Here is a 23,498-nt window from a genome sequence, read left to right as displayed (position 1 = left end):
CGAAGCAGATATCATCCTCTTTTGGAAGACCAAACAAAGTAGTTTCGTTTTCACAACAGAGCACACAGCGTCTTTACGACATGGCGGCGGAAACAACAAAACACAGCGAGAATAAAAGTTACGCCTCCTTTCTTTGCGTGAACATTTGGGCGGTGTTATACAAATCTTCCCACATCGTGACGTAGACATGTGGGGTGTGTTAGAACGAGCCGTTTTAGGTTGGCGTGGTTGACTCTTAACTTTTATAAAGAATATCTCTTTGGATTTGAGACTTTAGTCTTTGCAACTTTACAGATCTTCTTTATGCACCAAGAGCTTGTAACACTTCAAAGAGAAAGGAAACATTTAAATCGCATCACATGACCCCTTTAAGGAACTTCATTAAAGTGCTTCTTTGTATAGTGTGTTGGCACTTAATGTAGGCTATCTGTTAAAAATGTGACCTCATGAATGCTCAATATCCAATTATCTTTAACGTAGAAGCAGCGAGAGCAGGACAGCGTCTATGAGAGCGTATGACCGAGGCTCGCTTGCCAAAAATATCCTCACTGGAGCAGCGCCGTGTGTCATTAAAATAACGTCATACGCCGCGCGTTCCCGACCACTCCGTGGCACGTGACTGCGCGCCCACGCGATCCGTCAGGCAGATGCGGAGAAAGCGAGAGAGGAAAGGCGAAGCATCACTTTAACTTCATTGAACTTTATCTCCCGAACACTGGGACTCCTGCCGGGCGTATGTTATATCACAATAAGGACTGACTATCATTTGAACGAACGAGTGTTTTTTTTGTGTTGGAGTCCCGTTTGACCATGGATTCAGTCGCACCTGGGGAAAAAAGGTAGCCTAAACAAGCACCACTTTCTGTGTTTTGGTATGCGCGTGTTTTGGCAGTAATATTGTTTCATTAACTGAATTTTGTCCTTTGCTTGTAGTTTCTGTCAACAGTCTCTCAATAATTTTCGCCTTATAACCTGTTGTCACATTTATATTTCATGCCTCTGTATGAATGAAACCGCGACAAGAGTATTTATTTCACATATTTGCATGCTTTGCTAAGTTTTTTGCTTTAAAACAAAGTGTAGAAACGGATCAGTTATAGAAAAACAATGTTGTTACAGAAAGTCGACTGGCTGCATCATAAGAGTTGTGCGCTGATTCGCGAGGTTCCTTGAACAACAGATTTTTTTCAATGAATCAATTGAACCGGTTCCCAAAACCGGACTGAATGATTCGTTCACGAATCAGACTGAATCGAACTGTTGTCGAGGCATGAAATCTGCCTCACTGCAGTGAGAACGGTATTAATCTGATTCAGTAAGTGAGCTAAGTAGAAGCATGTAGAGCTAACCAATTTACTTAAATAGCCGAAAAGCAGAAATAAATAAAAGCAGGTAACCTGAAATAAGACTTGAGTGTTTTTCAACACACGTATACGAGTCAGTTTTTTTTATTTTTTTTTTTAGAAATCACCCTAAATGTAAATGCTAATTATTTTTAGGTTCTGAGTATCACTGACAAGACTAGAGAACTGAACTCTTTTTCACACAATTCACCTTTTGGTCTAAAAGAGATCTGAGTCTGGATTTGTCTGTCAAGTCTAAGTTTTATTGCACATGCGCAGTGCTGAATGATTTCCGATGAACCCGTTGAACCTCCACATCACATATAGGCTAGTGGGTTTGATTGATCATCTCTTCCTTTAAAAATCACCCAGGAGCCTTGCTGGAAGATACGGCCTAGTGCCATTTAATTAAAAAGCGGAGCTAAGTGCTTAAACCTATTCACGAGGCAGCATTTGAAATAAAGAACAGATTTTTTGCACCCTATTTTTAAATGGGTTAGAGTTTTGGTTCTTGCAATGACAATCAGTGTACTTTACAGTACATTAGGTTGTTTAATTATGTTCACTGTTGATTTACAGGTGACTCCAAATTAATTGTACTGCTAAAAATATATTTATAATTATGTAGTTAACTAGTACAACTCAGTATTTACATTTAAAATGACTGTGTAACGCATGTCAATTGTATGGTGTTGCCCATTTTTAAATGTGCAGACACATGAAGGTTAGATCTTTGGTGTTGCTCTGCTAAGAGTATTTATTTCACATATTTGCATGCTTTGCTAAGTTTTTTGCTTTAAAACAAAGTGTAGAAACGGATCAGTTATAGAAAAACAATGTTGTTACAGAAAGTCGACTGGCTGCATCATAAGAGTTGTGCGCTGATTCGCGAGGTTCCTTGAACAACAGATTTTTTTCAATGAATCAATTGAACCGGTTCCCAAAACCGGACTGAATGATTCGTTCACGAATCAGACTGAATCGAACTGTTGTCGAGGCATGAAATCTGCCTCACTGCAGTGAGAACGGTATTAATCTGATTCAGTAAGTGAGCTAAGTAGAAGCATGTAGAGCTAACCAATTTACTTAAATAGCCGAAAAGCAGAAATAAATAAAAGCAGGTAACCTGAAATAAGACTTGAGTGTTTTTCAACACACGTATACGAGTCAGTTTTTTTTTTATTTTTTAGAAATCACCCTAAATGTAAATGCTAATTATTTTTAGGTTCTGAGTATCACTGACAAGACTAGAGAACTGAACTCTTTTTCACACAATTCACCTTTTGGTCTAAAAGAGATCTGAGTCTGGATTTGTCTGTCAAGTCTAAGTTTTATTGCACATGCGCAGTGCTGAATGATTTCCGATGAACCCGTTGAACCTCCACATCACATATAGGCTAGTGGGTTTGATTGATCATCTCTTCCTTTAAAAATCACCCAGGAGCCTTGCTGGAAGATACGGCCTAGTGCCATTTAATTAAAAAGCGGAGCTAAGTGCTTAAACCTATTCACGAGGCAGCATTTGAAATAAAGAACAGATTTTTTGCACCCTATTTTTAAATGGGTTAGAGTTTTGGTTCTTGCAATGACAATCAGTGTACTTTACAGTACATTAGGTTGTTTAATTATGTTCACTGTTGATTTACAGGTGACTCCAAATTAATTGTACTGCTAAAAATATATTTATAATTATGTAGTTAACTAGTACAACTCAGTATTTACATTTAAAATGACTGTGTAACGCATGTCAATTGTATGGTGTTGCCCATTTTTAAATGTGCAGACACATGAAGGTTAGATCTTTGGTGTTGCTCTGCTCTCCTCTGAAAGCCGACTGTAGTGTTTTGCTCTGGATCAGCTGACACCTCTCCTCTTGGCTCTATGGTAAAGGTCCCCTGTGTGCTATCAGCTTGTGGCCTGTCGCCGCTGTCATTCGCAGGGGTGTAAAACGAAGCTGAGAAAGGTTAGGCTGCTTCTGCACTTATCAAACCAGCCATTCATCCTCTTAGAAACAGAATTCGTAAATAGAAGAGACTTTATTATCAGATAGCTGATGAAGAATGTTGACCTTTGCTTGAATAATGTCCTGCTCGCTGTCTTGTCATTGGCCTCTAATGGAAGAGTTTTTTTTAGTATGGATTTCATTAACAGGTCTCTGGTTATTGGACACTCCTCAAATGTGTTATAATGTCTAATAAAGTATCCACGGGATGCCAAGAAGCTCTAAATGTTGCACGAGCGCTTTAAAGGACAGGATAAAGGCATTAACCTAGATTCTATTCAAAATCCGGCATGATCCTATATCGTGCCCTGTTAAACACACAACTTACTCGTACGCACAGAGAGTGTTTCTGTTCATGGTGTAAAGAAGTTAAGAAGGAGAGTATTAAACATGATACTCTCTTAAAAGTGGTTATAAATACACCAACATTGTTGATACTAATAGTCGATGTTGCAAATGTAGTGGAAATACATTAAACAGAGATGTTTTCCTGCAAGAGTGTGTATGCACTGTCCTTGCTAAAATATTTAGACCATAGTAAGTGTGCCTTATGCGTGTGTGTTATAAATAATGAATCATGTAGTCCCCTGCAGGAAGCAGTTTGTACTGGTCAGAAGGAGAGAAAACAGAGAGCAGGTTGACTGACAGAAAGCTTATTGGATCATTATTATTAAAACATGCTGAGGGGCACAGCTCGTCTCGCAGAGGGGGCCGTGATCATGCTAAAGGCTCTGACTGCCAGCTCTCCACAGCCTGGCTCAGCACATCTGAGATGACTTCTAGAATATTATATCAGAGTTCAGAGCGTAACTGCTATATTAGATACCTTAGGCATCATTTTAGTTTAAAACAGTCTGACTCAAAGTTTACCTGTGTGTTCATATGGTGTGTCAAGTGCCAGTTCAGTAACATCTACATATACCACAACATTCCACATATACCACTAAATACTACATATTTAAAATTTCAATTTAATGCTATTTTTTCAGCTATTCAAGGTTCAGTATTTTAGCTAATGCATTAACTAGTGTTAACAAATTGAACCTTATTGCAAAGTGTTCAACAACTTCCCTTGGGGCTCTTTGTCATCTATTATACTACATGATGCTCCGTTTGATGTTTTAATGTTCTCTCAGCAGGGGTTTGTGGTTAGCTTATTTTTTTTCCATTGTGCTACTGTTGTGTTTTTGTGAGACTGTTATCTTAAAACAGCATCTGTAACTTCCTACAGAACAGATGTATTGTAACTTACAGTAATCTACAGAACTACTCAATATGTCCTATAGTATATGGAGACAAACATTTTGAGCTATATGCAGAACCTTTCAGGGTTTAGGTAAAAGATTATGACAGATGAAGAACACTATAGGGACACATAATTGTAACTGTAATAGGATTTTTCAATTGTATACTGTTTTGTGCTAAACATGTTTTCTACAAGTGCATACACATAATAGGACCTTAATGAATCCACATTTGTTTCATTATATATTCCTAATTAGTGTATTGAATGGGAAATGGTCAGCGGGGTGATTGAAAGCTCTTGTATGTTTGTTGGTGCATGACTAATGTCTTTTTTGTCTTCACTGTTCTGCTGCATCTGATTCTGAAACAGCATTTGCAGATAATGCTCAAACAGGTGGAGTGATTCAGAGAAACAGACAGGAAGAGGGGTGAGACGACTAAGTGGTTTCTTTAGCATTCGCTTTCAGGGCGATAGGCTGGCCAGCATCCAGATGCTCTAACTGCACTGTATCAGTGTACAGACCTCAAAGGGAGTTCAAAAGTGTATGTTTGTGTGTAAGCTTTACATCCTCTAATGTATGACTGTGTCTTGTCATGAGGGGCCTTAGAGAAAGACAGAAAATACACACACACACACACACACACACACACAAACACTGCAAAACGGTGTAACTTTTTTGTCCACTTGCAGACAGACAGCACTAATAGAAATAATTATGTTGTAGAATGTATGCTAACAACTGAAACTAGAAGAAAGTATCTGTAACAAGGGGCCATTAAAATGTCTTTAAAAACTAGAGGTCCAAGGAGTAAGTGGACAAGTTGAATTTTTTAGGAATTGTGAACAATTTACATTTTAAATAAATTAAAATCTTAAATGCATTACGATTAATAATGTATTGTCCATGAAGCTGAGAAATTATTTAAGATTTCATCTTGTTTTAATGTAGTTATACAATATTTGATTGTAATAATATAACAAATTGTAAAATGTTTGATAGATTAAAACAAAAGAAAGTTTTTCCTTTAGATCCTTTATTGGATTTAAAAAATGAAGGCATTTTTATTTCATATTTTCGCCATTATTAGCCAGTCACTTTTGTACCTGAATAAATCAGCATTTTGAACAAACCAGTTGAGTGATTGATTCAAGGACTCACTCATAAAGACACCGGTGTCCTTTGTGAGTAAAGTAGAGTTTTGAGCAAATCAGCTGAACGAATGAGTCAGTGACTTACTCATTTGTTGCCACCTACTGGTGTAATGATGTAACCCGCAGAAAGAATCATTGATAAATCCCCACCACTAATTAGATTGAGATAACTGTAAACATTTTAGAGACAATACATTTATTTAACCTGCCAGGGTTTTTAGAATAAAAATATGCTTTTCAGTTTTCTCATGTGCATCTGTCAATCACAGGCTGCTGTATATGATGCATCCTTTTAAAAATATATAAGCACATGGCAAAATTGTGCCCACTGACACATCTAATCCCAGGACCCAGATGCTCAGACAAAGACATTACCATTACACCAACAAGTATGTGAAATCAGCACCAAACTAAATGTGACCTTCACAATTGGCAAATGCATAAAAACATACAAACTTACAAACTCAAACAAATACAGGCTATGTCTAATTTTTACCAATTTGACACTGTAAATTGTGGCTTCTCATGATTCAAATCTTGAGAAAGAGACAGAGTGGAAATATAAATCAAGCAGAATTAATTAAACAGTGTTGACATCTTTGACTAGTCTTGTCCACGGATGTTTTATGTGCTCTTGATTTTCCGTATTTGCCCTGAGGACAGCTCACAGCAAACATTACGATGTCAGGAACTGTACAGAAGGATCTTTGTGTGTTTTACCTGCCGTGTCTCCATTGAGTCTCTGTTAATAAGACAACTGTCTTTAGCCTGCCTGACCCTAAATAACACAAAATTACACTGCACCCCACAATGCAGATCCATACATTATAATACATTATTGTTTGTTTATTATTTATTTCAAAACAGAAGCCCTAGAGTCTAACATCGCTCACACAAAACAACATTTTATCAGCATCCTCAATAATTTTGCTTGCTCGACTGCACCTTTGCTTAATGTTTTCAGCTGGTTTATACACTGTGAAACTTGTGTGTCCGTTTTAAAGCTCTATGATGTATGTTTTTGACTGTTTCAGAGCACACAGGTGTGTATTGCTGAAGGCATTAACAGCACAGACCCTTATTATGGATTATATATGTGTATGTGTTCATTATAGAGTGAGTTCAGAGCGAAGGAAGGAGAAATCCAGAGATGCGGCACGTTGTCGGAGAGGAAAAGAGTCAGAGGTGCTTTATGAACTGGCCAGAGAACTGCCCCTCCCCCACAGTGTCACCTCTAACCTGGATAAAGCATCAGTCATGAGACTCGCACTCAATTACCTGCGCCTGCGTAAACTACTGAACACAGAGACAGGTGAGAGAGACAGATGTTCAGTGAGATTCATTTAGTATGTTTGCTGTGTTTGTTACTGACAGAATGTGTTTTTTTAAATTATCTCTCTTTAGATGTACTGAATGTGGAGTCTGAATTAGATTCTCAGTGGAACAGTTCATATCTGAAAGCTCTGGACGGGTTTCTCATGGTTCTTTCTGCTGATGGCGACATCGTCTACCTGTCAGAGAATGTCAGCAAGTGTCTGGGCCTTCCTCAGGTGATTTCCAACTCACATCGAAAGTCTTTTTTTTCTTTTAAACAATAATTAGATTGCATCAACAACATTTTGAAAATCTGAAATTTGGTTACAGTTTGGCCCAATTCAGTTTGACATGTATTTAATTTAGAAATCATTCTAATAGGAATGAAATGGTGCTCAAAAAACATTTCTTATTATTATCAATATTGAAAACAATTGTGCTGTTTAATATATTTATACATTTGTTCATGATTCACTGATGAATAGAAACTACAAAAGATAATTTGTTTGAAATCTTTTATAACACTATATATATCTTTACTGTCACGTTTGATCAATTTAATATGACCTTGCTTAATAAAAGCATGAATTTTTCTTTAAAAAAATCTTACTGACTCAAAACCTTTGAACAGTAGAACAAGCAAAAACAACAACAACAAAACTATATGCCAGGTTTTACAATTGCATGCTTAATAATAATATTTTGGGTAAGAATTTGGGTATTACTGTAGTAATTGTAAAACATTTTATAATCCACATTATGAATCTGTATCCAGGTCTTAGAAATTAAAATAAGAACCTGATTTATGTGTTTTAAACCATTTATTTCCCTTGTAGATTGACCTTACTGGACACAGTGTGTTTGAGTTTACTCATCCATGTGACCATGAGGAGCTCAGAGAAATGCTGGCACACAGGACTGGTAACATTCTCTCTTTTTCTCTCTCTGTCTCAGTCACAATCATGATCACTCATGCTCATCTCTCTCCCTGTTCCCACATTTAGGTCTGTCTAAGAAAGCGAAGGAGCAGCACACAAACAGACGTTTTCTATTGAGGATGAAATGTACACTGACCAGTAGAGGGCGCACTGTCAATGTCAAATCTGCCTCCTGGAAGGTACCACCCCTTACTTGTGTTTCACTTTTGACCATGTGACTGCATATCACTCTGAAAGCATCTATGCAGTGAAACTGGATATATATTTATCCCTATTAGCCTCTCTTTCTGACAGGTGCTGCGCTGTTCGGGCCATATCCACACAACAGATGGCATCAAGAAGGCTGTGTGTGAGGAAAAAAATGTGTGTTCAACATACCTGGTGCTCACCTGTGAGTCTATTCCCCACCCGGCGAACATTGAGGCTCCTCTGGATTCTAGAACATTTCTCAGCCGCCACACTTTAGATATGCGCTTCACCTACTGCGATGAGAGGTAAATTCCCAGCACATCTGAGTGCTGTACAATACCCAGCAGGCACCGGACGTCAACTTCAGGTTGACGTTGGACATGACGTCAGACAGACGTTGCATTTTGGTTGAAAATGAAAATCGGGTAATTTGACGTTGACTTAACATTGGATTTTGGTTACACAACCTATAAACAACAAAATATCAACGTTGAATTGTTGAAAAGTATCAATGTTGAATTTACATTGAATTTTGAAGTAATGGCTGCTGAATATTTAACTTTGCCATCACAGGAATGAGTCACATTTTAAAATACATTACTAATTGATAACTAAAAACAGTTATCTTATTCACAAAATTACTGTTTTTATTCTATTGTGCTGTGAATTGTTTATTTCATAAGAGACTTTAAAAACATTAAAAATCTTACCGACCCCAAACTATTGAAAGGTAGTGTATATATTTTTATATTATATTATATTATATTATATTATATTATATTATATTATATTCTTACATTATATTTATTTTTAAAGCTTTCCTTGTCACTGTATTAAACCCAAAGCTATTGCTAAATATTATTTTTAAATGCTAAAATATAATTTTTTTTACATTCTATTAAGTTTACAGCATGTCGTTTTTTAGTATTATTAGACATATAGACCTTTAAAAAAAACTGTCTGTAGAATAAAATAATTATAAATAATGTCATTATTTGTAACTAAAAAGAATAAAAATAACAAAACCAAAATTATGTTAAAAATCACACACTTTCAGTTTGTACTATATATTCAGTAAAGAACTTGCTTCAAAACCTTCAGAATCTTGTGAAGTAGGTCGTCTGGTATTTTTGCCTTCCATTTCAGGACTAATGGATATTTGGACTTACTATTTAGTAAGGAAGTTTGCATGTTCAGATGCGAGAAAGTCAGTGGACTGAAGATCCAGACTTATGGCCTGGATTTCTTCGCCATCTAGTGGTAACTTGTGAAAGCTGCAGTGTCACAGAGCGCCATGCAACTTGTTTGTGTTTGCAGGATCACAGAGCTCTTGGGTTTTGAGCCAGTGGATCTGTTGCAGCATTCTGTGTATGAATACTATCACGCGCTGGATTCTGACCACATGACCAAAACACACCACAACCGTAAGAACATATACTGTAAATGCAGTTCACTTACATATGTCTAAATGAAGATACATCGTAATGCTTTATATATGTCTCTCTTTGCAGTGTTTGTGAAGGGACAAGTGTGTACTGGACAGTACCGGCTTCTGGCTAAAGCAGGAGGGTTTGCTTGGGCAGAGACTCAAGCCACTGTGATCTATAACAGTAAAAACTCCCAGCCACAGTGTGTGGTCTGCGTTAACTACATCCTCAGGTGGGACTTTACAAGGATGTCTAAGTGTGCATTGAAACACGTGTGTCGACCTGAATACCAATATGTGTTTGTGTAAGTGGCATTATTTTCATAATTTCTTACTCTGCAGTGGCATTGAACAGCCAAAACAAATCCTGTCCCTTCAGCAAACCAACAGCACAAAAATAAAACAGGAACAGGAAGAACACCATGAGGAGTCACTCGGAACTGAAGTGACTATGGCAGAGTTGAAAGAGGAGGCAAAGGCAAAGAATGAGAAGAGAGAGGAGCTACATGACAGCCTGGAGGGGGAGCCAGAGGCACTGACTGTAGCAGACCCTGTCCTCACTCTGGATATCACCAGCACAGGTTTGAATGCCACAATCTAAATCAGGTTTATTCGTTGTTCTGAGACAGGGAAGTTTCAGGGTCATTCACACTATTTCAGCCTGCAGTAAATTCTGTCTTTTCATATTTTAGCTTTACAAAAATGATTGATATTGCAAACTGGTATTTGTTATCATAATATTTTAATTTATTATTGTGATTATGAACTCATTGGTTTGTAGCGCAAGTAGTTTTACAGTTTAGTGCACTTTGTTATTTTTCTAATTATTTACCTAATTAAAAGGAAGTCTTTCACATTCGTAGAAAATTGCTTCCTTCAGTGTTGCAAAATAAATGGATACAGTATGCAGAAATATTTGTATTGTATAAAAATTGTTTTCATATTTCGACCATTTAGAAAAAAGTATGGAGGAGTTTAACATCCTTGCTCTATGTTATTTCCTTGCAGAGTCTGCACTCTCTGTGTTGACAGAAATTCCTCTCTACAATGATGTTATGTTGCCCTCTTCAAGTGTCCTGCTACCTCTCTCACCCCTCTCTCCTCCCTGCTCCTCCCTAAATGATGATGATGCTTCCACAGCCCATCTACAACCTGACGACTTCCAATTCCCACAATCTTCGCCTCCTGATTCTTCCAGATCCCAGGTGGAGTCTAGTCACAATTTTACAGTGCATTTCCTTATACTTTACAAATGTTTTGATATACTTTCTCTACTTTGGATTGGTTGTTTGTTTATGTTCAGGTCGATCTCCCTGTGGATTCAGAATTAAGTGACCAGCTAATAACGGGTCACGTGGAGAGATTATTTTCCATGGATATAGAGTCCAAGACACCCTTTAATACACAGGTAGATGACTGTTCAAACTTGAAGTTCAAACCTACTGCTTCCGAATCCACACAGATGTCAATATAAGTCCAAGATGACCATGTCAACCAACATAACATAAAACATGTACTGCACCCTTATGTGCTCATTTAATGCTGTTGCTTATGATGATTTTTTAGGGAGTGGGTTTGGATCTAGAGATGTTAGCTCCATACATTCCCATGGATGATGATTTCCAGCTGCGGACTGTTTCTCCAGCCGAGTCGATGTGTTCCAGCCCGGGTTCAGTGCTTGAACTGACCCCCTCCAGCAGCACACAAACTGCCCCTGCTCTCCCAGCAGCCCCTCTAGACTTAGTGTCACTAGACACTAGAACCACAAAGCAGGACAACAGCAGGTGAGACTTCACCTACAGAGAGACACGCTTTGTTGATCAGATTTGTGCTGCAAACAAACAGATGAACAAACAAATAGTTATTCAAGAACAATCTGTTTTCTGTTGCCTCTCTCTTTCTCTCTCATGTTCTGTTTTGTTCTGTAACTCTCTAGGGAAATTATTCAAGACAGTGATATTTCTTCTAAATGTCAGACCAACCCAAAGCTACTCAAAAGAAAACGAGAGACCATACCTCTGTCTGAAGCAATAAGGCTGGTATGTTTGCGCGTTAGTGTGTATTATTGCATACCTCTCTGGAATACTTGATCCTGAGTGGTCATTCACTTCAATGAACTGTCAGATATCTTTGTTTATAAAACAGAAACACATTCAGAGCTGTTGTAAAATACACTTTAAACATACACATTGTGATCTCATTACATCAGTAATACTGCACCAATATTTGTGTGTGTTGCTTGGGAAGTTAAAGGAATAGTTCACCCAAAAATGAAAATTTGCTGAAAACGTACTCACCCTCAGGCCATCCAAGATCTAGATGAGTTTGTTTCTTCATCAGAACAGATTTTGAGAAATTTTGCATTACACCACTTGCTCACCAGTGTATCCTGTGCAGTGAATGGGTGCCGTCAGAATGAGAGTCCTAACAGCTGATAAAAACATCACAATAATCCACAATTAATCCACATGACTCCAGTCCATCAATTAACATCTTGTGAAGTGAAAAGCTGCATGTTTGTAAGAAACAAATCCATCAAGACTTCAAAATAACTTCAAATCTGAATCAGGAGAGAAATATGCATGACTCAAGCACTGTTTGCAAGCAAAAACAACAGGGCATGGCCTTTTTTTACTGGAGGAAGCATTATTAAATGTAAAAGTGCTTAATGGTGGATTTGCTTCTTACAAACACGCAGATTTTTACTTTACAAGGTGTTGATGAACTGGAGTCGTGTGAATTACTTGTGGATAATTGCGATGCTTTTAACAGCTCTCTTTCTCTCTCTCTCTCTCTATTTTTCATATTTTTCAATGTGCAGTCAGCTGGGCATTATAGCAAAATAATAGCACTTATCAACAACAATTAATGGTGGGACTATTTGTTACTTTAAATGTGTGTAAGGAGAGTTTATGACTGACTGTTGATGGTGTTTTTTCCCAGGGTTCTGTGCTGCAGGTGGTGTCTGATTTTCCAGAGAAAAAGGTCAGAAAATCAGACGCTTCTTCATCAGAAGGGATTCGTCATGCCACGATACTGTTGCTGCCATCTGGTACGTCACCATGGAGACTGTGTGAAACCCTTGTGAATATTGTGAGATCAGTTGATTTTCATGATTGTACAATGACTAATTGCTCTTTCTGTTTTTCCCACAGATGTTGCGAGTAGGTTATTGAGCAGATCGTCAGAGGGTGGAGCCATAATGATGCCCCTCCCCCAGCTTACCCGTTACGACTGTGAGGTAAATGTGCCTGTGACTGGGCGGCAGCACCTGCTACAGGGGGAGGAGCTACTGTGTGCCTTGGACCTAGTTATTTAAAAAAGAAAAAACATACTTATGGTTTCCCATGATTGGGAGAGATCAGTGGCATTATAGATTAACTTCCATTACAAAGAAACAGTGGTGAGCAATCAAAACAGCTGGGATGCTTCTGCTTCTAATGAGTGGATGGTAAATACAAGCTGGACATCAAAATGCAAAAAAACAATAACAACAACTAATAAATCATCAATGAGGGTAAAACAGAATCCGTAGAGCAGTTATGAGCTGTGCTCTTCCAGGTTAGAAATACGCACAGAGAAGAGAATGTATATAAATATATATTCTATATAAGATTGTATTGTGTGACAACTGCAAATATTATTCTTGCACAAATGACATGAGTTTACCTGCAGCTTTCAGAAAATGTTATTTTATTAGCACTGCTGTTTTTATAATTACTTTCAAGGTATGTCTAAATGTTTTCTTTGTTCAGGTCTCTATGTGTCCCACATGAAAACATGGATGTAAATGTTGTGAAATGTCTAAAGTGGCTGTTATTTTAATCCGTTTGATAGAGTATACAGCATTTGAGAGTAGTCAGCATTGGTAGAGTGATCCACACTACTACCTAAAACTACCTTAATGTTGAAATTATTACTCACTGTTGTTATTATTATTGCTAGAGATTTCGACTTAGTTAAATCTCTGAATATATCTAGGGCATTAACAAGTTAAATGTTCTCTTGTGTTCCCTATGAGATTCCTGTCTTACGTTAAAAGTGGCATATAGGAGGCATAAGATATGGTACAATGCCTAGTGTGTGAGCTTTGTCGCTGTGTGTTTCTCATGTTCTTCTTCGTCGTGTCACATTGTCTTCAGGACAATTGTAATGTCTGTGACAAATAAAAAAAATTTTCAACAACATTCAGCTTTAAATATCAATGTATGGTTTTAATTGAAAGGCTTCAAAAAAAGTGCTTATACTCAATAAGACAATAAATAAATAAATAAATAAAAGTAAATACAGTAAAAATTTAACAATGAACTGTTTTCTATTTACCCCACATCCACATGATCCATCTGAAATCATTCTAATATGCTGATTTGTTGCTCAAGAAATATTTATTATTATCATCAGCTTTGAAAACAGTAAATACAGTAAAAATTTAACAATGAACTGTTGAACCCCACATCCACACGATCCATCTGAAATCATTCTAATAGGCTGATTTGTTGCTCAAGAAATATTTCTTATTATCATCAGCTTTGAAAACAGTTGTGCTGCTTGATATTTTTGTAGAATTCTTTAAATGTTCAAAAGAACTGCATTTATTATGAATAAAAATCTTATGTTTTATACATTATAGTTCACTACAATGGGTATACAACAATATACAAAAAGGTTTGAATTATATTTAGCCTAATTGTAAGGTGCAATGAAGCCATATAGAAGGGGAGAAAAATATAAAATTATGTAAAGAGTTTAACATTTAAGCAAATAAAGCACAATTACATCCATATAAGGTCAAATGGCAATTAGAAGAGCACATTAAGAAAAAATAATTAAGAATATTTAACACCAAAGCACAAAGGGATAGTTCACCCAAAAATGGAAATTCTGTCATTAATTACTCACCCTCATGTTGTTCCAAACCCGTAAGACCTTTGTTCATCTTTGGAACACAAATTAAGAAATCCGAGAGCTTTCTGACCCTCCACAGACAGCAAGGGTCCTAGCACATTCAAGGTCAGAAAGCTCTTGGATTTCAACAAAAATATCTTAATTCGTGTTCCGAAGATGAACGAAGGTCTTACAGGTTTGGAACAACATGAGGGTGGGTAATTAATGAGAGAATTTAAATTTTTGGGTGAACTATCCCTTTAAGCCTTTACATTTTTACTACAGTATATACATGGAACAGTTCCTACACATGTAAACTCTTAAATACCTTAGTCTAGAAACAAATCACAATTTAAACAAATATAATTTCACCTATTATTGTTTTAGGCCTTTTTCCATTCTCTACACCAGTGTTTCCCAATCGGGGTGCCATCTGTCGAGAGCAGGGGTGCCGTGTAAAAAAATAATTTTTTAATATTTTTAAATTGCTAAAATGTTCAAAAAAGCATCTATTATACAATATCCATTTCTGATGTCGCCAATAATTAGAGATGCACCGAAAACGTGTACCTGAATAACTAAAAAGCAATTTATTTAATTCGAAGGCCTGTCGTTATTTTTTATTTGTGCTATCATTATTAATTTCTTTATTTGTTCTTATTTTATTACTGACTGCTTACTTGTCATTTTTTATTCAATTCAAAGTTTGAAATCAAGCTATCTCGTGCTACTGTACCAAAATTACCCCACTGTAAAATTAAAAAAACACTGAGTGAGCAATAATATGTGAGATAGCTAGTTATAATGGTAATTAAATAATGTTTACATATGTATAAAAGCCTACATTAAAATCTGTCATATAAATTGGTCTCTTCATTAGAAATTAGCCTACTGATTGCCACCATTGATGGACAAAATGTTTTAATAATATTAAAAATATCTGTATATCTTATATCTTATATTCTGCAGTTCTTCCCTGTTGTACCGAATATCTATACTTTTCAAATGATCATATCGAAGTTAGAAATTCAAATATTGTGACAATTTATTTTGTAGGGTGCCACAAGTTTGTTAAAATTTCCAAAGGGTGCCGCGACTAAAAAAAGGTTGGGAAACACTGCTCTACACAATTAAACCTAACCCTTCTGTATATAAACAGCACATTCACAAATGAGTCAAGAGCGTCTGCAACAGTATGTGTGTGTATGTGTGTTCATCAAACATAACTCAGAACAAGAACTGTATTCAATTACTGGTGGCCTTGCCAAAGGACTTACTTCATCGCTCAAGACGCTGCATGGGCTCTTTATTTGCCATGCGAGACACACATACATACAAAACCTCAGAAGCTCCCTTCTACATTTCTGTGGGAAAATACTTACTCATGGAGAATGGCTTTATTCCTTGGTAACATTATACACAGCATTTTGTATCTGTGTCTGTCATCCAGGTTGAGTGAATGGCCCTCATTGAATTAGAGGGGAAAATCCCATGATTCTTGCTTTTGTTGCTATGGAGAGGGCTGTTCTCAGTTGCACTTTAATCAAACACCGACCAGTTTTCTGAAGGCAGGAAAAGGACTGTTTTTCTATTTAACGGTTTGCTCTCATAAACATTTTCAGTAATGCTGATCATTCACAATAATGACCAGCTTTCCTCAGCAGGAGCAGTAGGTTTGTTAGTGTACACTGGATAAAAAAAAGTCCTAAATTGCTAGTAAATTTCTCAAACAATTAAAAGAAGCAAAGTAATACATTGAATTAAACGTTACATGTTTTAGTAGAATAACAAATTATTTTCATGTAAAACATACTCCAATTATCTTGATTTTTACAACATATGACTGATTGTTGTTCAACTGAACTGTATGGTTCTGCATTGGCTGATATTATAAAACAATTATTTACTGTTGGTATCACTTCGCTTATCAGTTTCCGCATGTTATCAATTGTGTTGTTTTTTTTTACAGTGATTTTTGCAGGTCACATTATTACACCAGCAGGTGGCGAAGAGGGACTGCCTTTATGAGTGAGTCACTGAATCATTTACACAAACGATTCTTCCAAAACACAATTCACCCACGAACGGAACAAGCGACGGGCTTTGTTTGTGATTCACTGAATCATTCACTGAATCGATTTGTTCAAATCAAAAACGAACCACCAGTAGCTACTGTGTGTTGCTTGGAGATGCTGCTGAATTTGCTGTAGCTTGGTTTGGAACTATTTTTACTGGCGGAGCAAAAGTAGACAAAGTATGTGGCAATATAATGTGAATTTCTCTATATTAACTTCTTATTTACTGAACTGTTATCACACACTTAAGTTTGTGCTGCCTTCGCCTGTGGTTGAATCAAAGCCGAACAACAGTACGTTACTTAGTTATCTAAAAACTCCTCAGCGCGGATGAATGTGGTTCGAAGCACTGGTGTAGACATGGAGGACATCTTGTCATAGCGGATGGACAAACAAATTAAGGTTTGTGTTTCTTTTACAATTAGTGATTCTCAGGAGGTTTGAATGATCCATGGTCATTTTTAAAAATTATTTTCTCTGTGTATATGAAGTTAACATCCATGAAATCCACCCCAACAGCTCTAAAGCTTTATCGAAGTGTGACATGGTTTGAAAGGTGGATTTTTTTGCACTCTCTCATTAATCAACATTAATCATACAGTGTAACGTAAATTTAAACAGCTTGATGACCCGTGGATAGTTTCAGAGTTTCAGTTTGAGGTATTCAGAATGCAGTTTGGTTAAGAGTAACTGATCCCACATCAGTGCAACTTTACAAAATCTGCCGAGAGACTGGAAAAAAGACCATCAAACACACACAATCTCATAAATGGGTTTCCTGTAGTTGATGACTGCACATGGTATATTGATCAAATGCTAAGCGAAAGCATGTGTAATGAATGGACTGAAGATGTCTATCTCTTCCTCAGCTTTAAAGGGGTCATATGATGCGATTTCAAGTTTTCCTTTCTCTTTGGAGTGTTACAAGCTGATTGTGCATAGATAAGATCCCTGAAGTTGCAAAGACTAAAGTCTCAAAACCAAAGAGATATTCTTTATCAAAGTTAAGACTCTGCCACGCCCCCCTAAAACGGCACATATTTACCTCACTCTGTGGAAATATTTGCATAATGCAGCCCAAATGTGCACGCAAAGAAAGAAGGCATGGTTTCAGTAACCGCAGTTAGTGTTGAAGCAGCCATGTCAGAGAGACGCTGTGGGCCTCATTTATCAATCTAACGTAGAAACGAGCGCAGATCTGTGTGCACAAATCAATTTACGACAGAGTTCACGTGTGATTCATGAAACATTTGTATGCCGCCAAACTCATCGTACGAATGATCGCATGTTGATAAATGTGGTGGCAGAAAACAATCGTAATTTGAATATCACGCCCCTAAAAACACCCAGGTTTAGAAGCCTCGCCCCTAGAGTTTACGACACGGAGAAACGAAACCCGGCCAAAATTAGGAAGTAATCTCGTCAAAGAGAAATTGATCTTACTCCAAAAATACCCATTAACCTTGTAATTGCAAACAATAAGGCTACATTAATATATGTAATTTATATGTATATTAAAATAAAATTATTAAAATGGTAAATATAAACAGCCTATTTAGTTCCCCTCACTCTACAACAAATATTTTACATTTAACGGTATTCAGAACAGAACAAGAAGGAAAAATAATTATAAAAAAAATATTTCAAAATGTTTTTATATTTTTAACTGTAAAATAAAACACAAATTAGGCTATAGTGGCATTCATTATAAACAGCATACAAATGTCAAGCAAAACTGAAACGGCATTGGGCTCACGAGCCTGTCTCATACCACAAGAATCCAAATGTATCCATTTTTGCCATATTTGTAACATTTGTTTGCATAACTATTATTCATTATGCAGCCTAAACATGGCTTTATACTTCACTCATGTTCTAATATCCGTGTAAAATCCTTCACATGTGCAAAAATGTTTATTGTTTGGGCGCTGCACGCTGATTTTACAGAGGACCTTTTCAAATAAACAGTGTTACTTATGTTTGGTTGACTGCATTTTAGTTTGATGATGAATGGCTGAAATGTCAGGCAACGCTAGAACTAATGTTGTTTGTGTGTGCGTGAGGCGCCTGTGCGATCAGATGGATTCAATCAAATAAAGATATAAAGAAAATAAATAAAATGCATTAAGAGTGTCACAAAAACGAGTGTAGCCTATACTTGTTGCACAGTGTTTTTTCCCCCGTTTTGTTAATATTTTAATTATATTATAGCCTATTATATATTTTGTGTGATTCTATTGATTTTATCGCTTTTAGAAACTTATTTTCTGTTTTTCTTCTTTCACAGAAGCGCTACAGGTGCATGATGCGACGATTGAATCCTTGTGGTCTTGTTTATGCTGCTATTCGCGCATATAAAGCTAAAGCCCTGTGCAAAACAACACCAAAAAAGACATTCTAATCTTTCTGATTAACGATCGATTAATGAGCTTCGTTTGACGGTCAGGAAAATAAAAATGAACAAAATGCAGTTAATCTACAATTCTCCACCGTATTTACTATACTGCATGCAAGTTCAGGTAACTCAAAAACTTGCGTACACGAGCTCTGAGATCTGATCGTAGCCACCGCTCACGTCCACATTGATAAATTCCAAGTTTTGCGGTGAAACAACCGTACGCCCAATTTTCTGTCGTACGTTCGTTTCGTAAATGAGGCCCTGTGTGTTTCTAGGCCTCTAGTGGACAGCCAGGAGGCCTGTTTTCACTTAGGTCTGTTAAACACACTTACCCACACATCACTCTTCTTCCACGGGCATATGCACGCACAATCATTCACACTCATGTACTGTATACACACACACACAAAACTATTTGTCCTCAGAGGACCTGTTATAAAACCCTTTTACATGTGAAAGCTTTACTGTTTTCTATGGACACACACCAACAGAAAACCTCATATCTGCCTGGCCACACACAAACACAACGAAGATTTGTAATAAATCAGATCTCTTTCTCTCTCCATAACTACATAATTCATCCCTTTGTATCTAATATATTTCTCCTTGGAGGAAAATTTTATTGCTCAGAGGTTGCTCTTTCATAGCTCAGGAAACATAATTGAATTCTCTCAAAACTATTTTATAAAGTATAAAGTTGTTTGACTCAAACGGTTCTCTTAATACCTTAGGAGAAATAAAATTGTCACAAATGAGACAACTGTTGACATTCAAAATTATGCATTATGCAATATATTGAAATGTCTGACCTCTGGTTCTTACGGTGGCCGAGAAGTGCAAAGCAAATCACAATTCTGAAAACAAAATAACAAATTACAAACGCAGGTGCAAGTCTAAAAAAACAACAACAATTCAGAAAGCACAACAACAATTCAGAAAACATTATAACAAGTCAGAAAACACAACGACAAATCCGAAAACAAATGAACAAGTCAGAAAACACAACGACAAATCAGACAAACCGGAAGCGGTAGGTATAGTTTGAGACAGCGCCATTGGTTTGGGAAAAAAATGTTCGAACCCGGGTCGATCGCGTCAAAAAGACAATGACACGTACTTATCCATCTGCACCACTGGAACTGATGATTTACAGCCACTGTTAACTAAATGTAAATAGACACCCCGTATTTTTTATTCCATAGTAAGGGCAATTCATACAATACATTTAAACTGAGCTACTTTAATACTATCTCCGAACTTTTTTGAAAGTTTTGGTCAAAACAATCCTGATGCGTCATGGTGTTAAGGGTCCATCGGAGGGAATTTAGCAGTCCCTGCTAATCTAATTATTTCTCAGTTGGTAACAGTACATCTCAAAGAGATGGCATAGTCTCCACATACATACAGGAGTTGTCACAAAGAGCCTGGTTAGCAAAACAAACCATTTTGGCCCACTTAGCAGCCATAAATACAGGTGATCTTGGTTAAAATGCAAAACATCAACAAAAACTCTACTGGATCCCATGAGATGTTGACTCTTTGCAACAAACGTCATTATATTAAAAAAATCATTTTAAGGTATGCTTTATGACAGTAATGCAAACAATAAATGCATCTACTAATAAAGCAACTTTTTTAGCAAATTAGTTATCATCGTTTTCTTTTGTTGTTGCACTGATTCATCTGCTTACTAATATGTCTAATACTTTTACAATATGTAACCCTGATTGTTCCATTTAGTGGTACACCACACTGCTGCTTTTGTTTATACATTTACTTTAAACAGTATATACAGTTTTCCTATTCAACCTGTCATGTCAATAATTTAGCTTATTGACCTATAAATTTTAAGGTATGCTTTATGACAGTAATGCAAACAATAAATGCATCTACTAATATAATAAAGCAACTTTTTTAGCAAATTAGTTATCATCGTTTTCTTTTGTTGTTGCACTGATTCATCTGCTTACTAATATGTCTAATACTTTTACAATATGTAACCCTGATTGTTCCATTTAGTGGTACACCACACTGCTGCTTTTGTTTATACATTTACTTTAAACAGTATATACAGTTTTCCTATTCAACCTGTCATGTCAATAATTTAGCTTATTGACCTATACAGTACATTTCACTAATATTAACACAGTGTAAAGATTTACCGTAGAGGCATTTTTCTTATACTTTTGTATGCCAAACAGGTTTGGTGCTGTGTTGGATCACCACTGTTTCGTAAACTTTCTGATCTTCCTGAATATTAAAATGAAATCTACTTTGGTAGAGGCAACTTACATCTCACTCATAGCAGAGGACATCAAAGGTCAAAAAGCAATTCTTATGGTCCAGTCCAGTGAGCTTGGACTCTGTTGAACCACAACATACAGTAAGTATTTTCAACTACTAATCAGTAAAAGGAAACAATAAGTAAACATATTTTCTGTGGTAATTTTGTGACATAGCCTAAGTATTATATTTAAGCCACATATCCCATTGATCATCTTCATTGTTGAGGTTTGATTGGTTAAATTTAGATGCATCCACTTTAAAAAGCTCTTACCTAATCTCTAATCTTATCTTTTGATTCAAAACAGAACAAGAATGTCTCACCTCTAGCTGCCGCTGCTCTCTGCTGTCTTTGTGTTTTGAGGTGATGGACATGTGTCAGGTAGGTGGATAAACACCACGTGGTTGATGATGAGTCAGTGTTTTCTGTGCACAGACACACACAGTCTAGTATCATCCAATCGCACTCTGTCACACTTACACAAGCTTATCGCTTCCCATACACAACACATGCCAGTGCAGAGGACTTGAGCATTATGAAAGAATTAATTTAACATGCTTTAATAGAACTGGTGGAATAGGACAGAAGATTTTGATGACTCAAGTTCTGTGCCACTCAGCAGAACTGTTTTTAGATGCAGCATCTATTGTGATGCAACTCATCTATCTGGCCCGTGGCCAATGTTTAATATAATAGCAAACACCTCATGATAATGGATTATATCAGTATGACCAGTCAGCTAGAAGTGAAAAGTTCACTGCAGTGTGAGAAGCGCTCTTACAGATCTGCCAGTGTAAAATCAACATGATAAAAGGCTGAAAGAATCATGCACACTACACCACTACTGTTGGTTTTATCACTTTTTTTGTGGCATTGTACTTGGTTGTCCCACCCACAGTAAAATCTCATTGGTCTAAAATCCTGCTCCATAGAATTCTATGTATGTTCTGATTGCCTGTTATTGTGCCAGATCGTACAGCGTTTACACTTTTGATTTCAGACAAATTACTTTCAACACACATGTCAATTCATACCTCTTTTATGCTTTGGCAATTGGTGGCTAATTTCTATGAATACAAATGATCTAATTTGTAGATTTTTGATCTGCTTACACCTCACTGACAGTTTTTATGCTTTTCAATTTCAGACCGATTTCTTCCAACACAATCACAATGGCAATTCCATTTTTTTAATTCTTTACTTTAACATAACAAAACAATTGAGCAATGACCACAGATCATATGCAACAAAAACATATAGCTAGGCCTATGTGTAATTTAGGTTCATGTTGACCTGCCAATGTTTTGCAAAAAGGTACATGAAATCCTGGGACCTATATACTTAAAAAGGTGTCAATGTCTGACAAAACATCCATTTTTACTTTTGATCAGTGAAAAAAATGATTCATTGAATTTACTAAATTTTTTAAAGGTAAGTGGTTGCAATCAATTTATTTTAGCTACATTTAAATAAACAAATTTAGTTGACTAACTTTCAAAAAATTTTTTTAAATGTAGCTAAAATAAATAGTTTGCAACCACTTACCTTAAAAAATGTAGTATCATTTTTTTCAGTGTAGGTAATTTATTCCAGTGAAAGAAAATCAATTATCACTTTAGGCCACTATGACAGTGTCGCTGATTTATCAACTACTTTACGTTTTGGCAAATGGTGGCCAATTTCTGTGAATTTCTATGACGTTTAGGTTTAGGTTGAGGTTGAGGTTATGCTTTTTTTTCTAAAGATCATACATTTTTCTATGAATTCCATCGTACAAATTCATATGAAATTCTTTTCCTCCAGTGTTTCTGATGAGATGCTTTAAAGCAACAGACAGTAATGAAAAAGATACTTGGTAAAAGAGAGAAATGTTTATAAGGCCTGGTAATTGGTAAGAATAATAGATGGATAACATGGGATGGTGAAAAAGGGAAAAAAGACAAGAGAAGGAGAAAGAGCAGATGAGGGATGAAAACAATCAGTCAAAAGAAAAGAAAAGAGGAAGTCGACCAGTGATGAGGGTGAAAAGGGGTAGGGGGAAAACTGGAAATGAACGCCTTTTGATCGAAAACCTCTGCCTGACAAGGGGCAGTTGCCATGGCAACACCGAGCTGCCAAAGATATGTGTTGATGGATGACAGTTTGAGCCAGAAGCATTAGACAGATTCTATGCCTGGAAGAACAGAAAGAGAGAGAGAGAGAGTAGAGGCATCATGCTCCTCTGCTCCTCTATTAGTGTTGACAATG

At 36.6% G+C, this 23,498-nt stretch overlaps 1 protein-coding gene across 1 annotated transcript; it reads left to right on the top strand.

Annotated features, from left to right (window-relative positions):
• The first annotated feature begins 621 nt into the window (after positions 1–621).
• On the top strand, positions 622–13,785 carry LOC107588596 (hypoxia-inducible factor 1-alpha-like). Its single transcript, XM_016276745.1, has 15 exons — positions 622–839; positions 6,859–7,055; positions 7,148–7,293; positions 7,894–7,978; positions 8,062–8,174; positions 8,290–8,489; positions 9,502–9,608; positions 9,696–9,843; positions 9,953–10,191; positions 10,619–10,815; positions 10,914–11,018; positions 11,177–11,394; positions 11,547–11,649; positions 12,554–12,662; positions 12,766–13,785. The coding sequence occupies exons 1-15, from the start codon at positions 811–813 to the stop codon at positions 12,927–12,929; spliced, it is 2,160 nt and encodes a 719-aa protein (XP_016132231.1). The 5' UTR covers positions 622–810; the 3' UTR covers positions 12,930–13,785.
• The last annotated feature ends 9,713 nt before the right edge of the window (positions 13,786–23,498 follow it).

Source organism: Sinocyclocheilus grahami, unplaced genomic scaffold (genome assembly GCF_001515645.1).
Source record: "Sinocyclocheilus grahami isolate Dianchi unplaced genomic scaffold, SAMN03320097.WGS_v1.1 scaffold106.1, whole genome shotgun sequence".
Lineage (NCBI taxonomy): Eukaryota > Metazoa > Chordata > Actinopteri > Cypriniformes > Cyprinidae > Sinocyclocheilus > Sinocyclocheilus grahami.
This window is presented reverse-complemented; position numbering and strand designations above follow the sequence as displayed.